The sequence below is a fragment of the Ceratina calcarata genome, unplaced genomic scaffold (genome assembly GCF_001652005.2).
Source record: "Ceratina calcarata isolate Rehan_Ccalc_2016 unplaced genomic scaffold, ASM165200v1 scaffold24478, whole genome shotgun sequence".
Classification (NCBI taxonomy): domain Eukaryota; kingdom Metazoa; phylum Arthropoda; class Insecta; order Hymenoptera; family Apidae; genus Ceratina; species Ceratina calcarata.
The window spans coordinates 1-295 of record NW_017146459.1 but is presented as its reverse complement, the minus strand read 5'-3'; the positions used below and the strand labels follow the sequence as shown (position 1 = coordinate 295).

At 45.1% G+C, this 295-nt stretch overlaps 1 protein-coding gene across 1 annotated transcript; it reads right to left on the bottom strand.

The window, feature by feature from the left end:
• Positions 1 to 22: 22 nt before the first annotated feature.
• LOC113464058 (choline dehydrogenase, mitochondrial-like) lies at positions 23 to 289 on the bottom strand. The gene has a single exon (XM_026811753.1). It carries the CDS (start codon positions 285 to 287, stop codon positions 99 to 101), a length of 189 nt encoding a protein of 62 aa, XP_026667554.1. The 5' UTR covers positions 288 to 289; the 3' UTR covers positions 23 to 98.
• Positions 290 to 295: the final 6 nt, after the last annotated feature.

Sequence of the window (295 nt, the reverse complement as noted above, 5' to 3'; positions counted from 1 at the left end):
TAGCACGTAGCTATTTATTATTATTCCGACGTCTGATTTCTTTTTAATTATAGGAAATGCGTTTTTCTCTTGGGATTGACTGTATAGCCAATAAATCCTTAATCGAGTTTCGTCCAGTCTTCCTTTATCATGTCGGCGGCCTTCTCAGCGATCATTATGGTAGGGGCATTCGTGTTCCCGGAAACGATGGTCGGCATAATCGAGGCGTCGATCACTCGTAGTCGAGATATACCGTGTACTTTGAGTCTAGCGTCGACCACTGCCATTCGGTCGCTAGCTGGTCCCATTTTACACG

Bases quoted from the DNA above. Each gene is read 5' to 3' on its own strand.
- LOC113464058 (XM_026811753.1), bottom strand. From the start codon at position 287: ATGGGACCAGCTAGCGACCGAATGGCAGTGGTCGACGCTAGACTCAAA.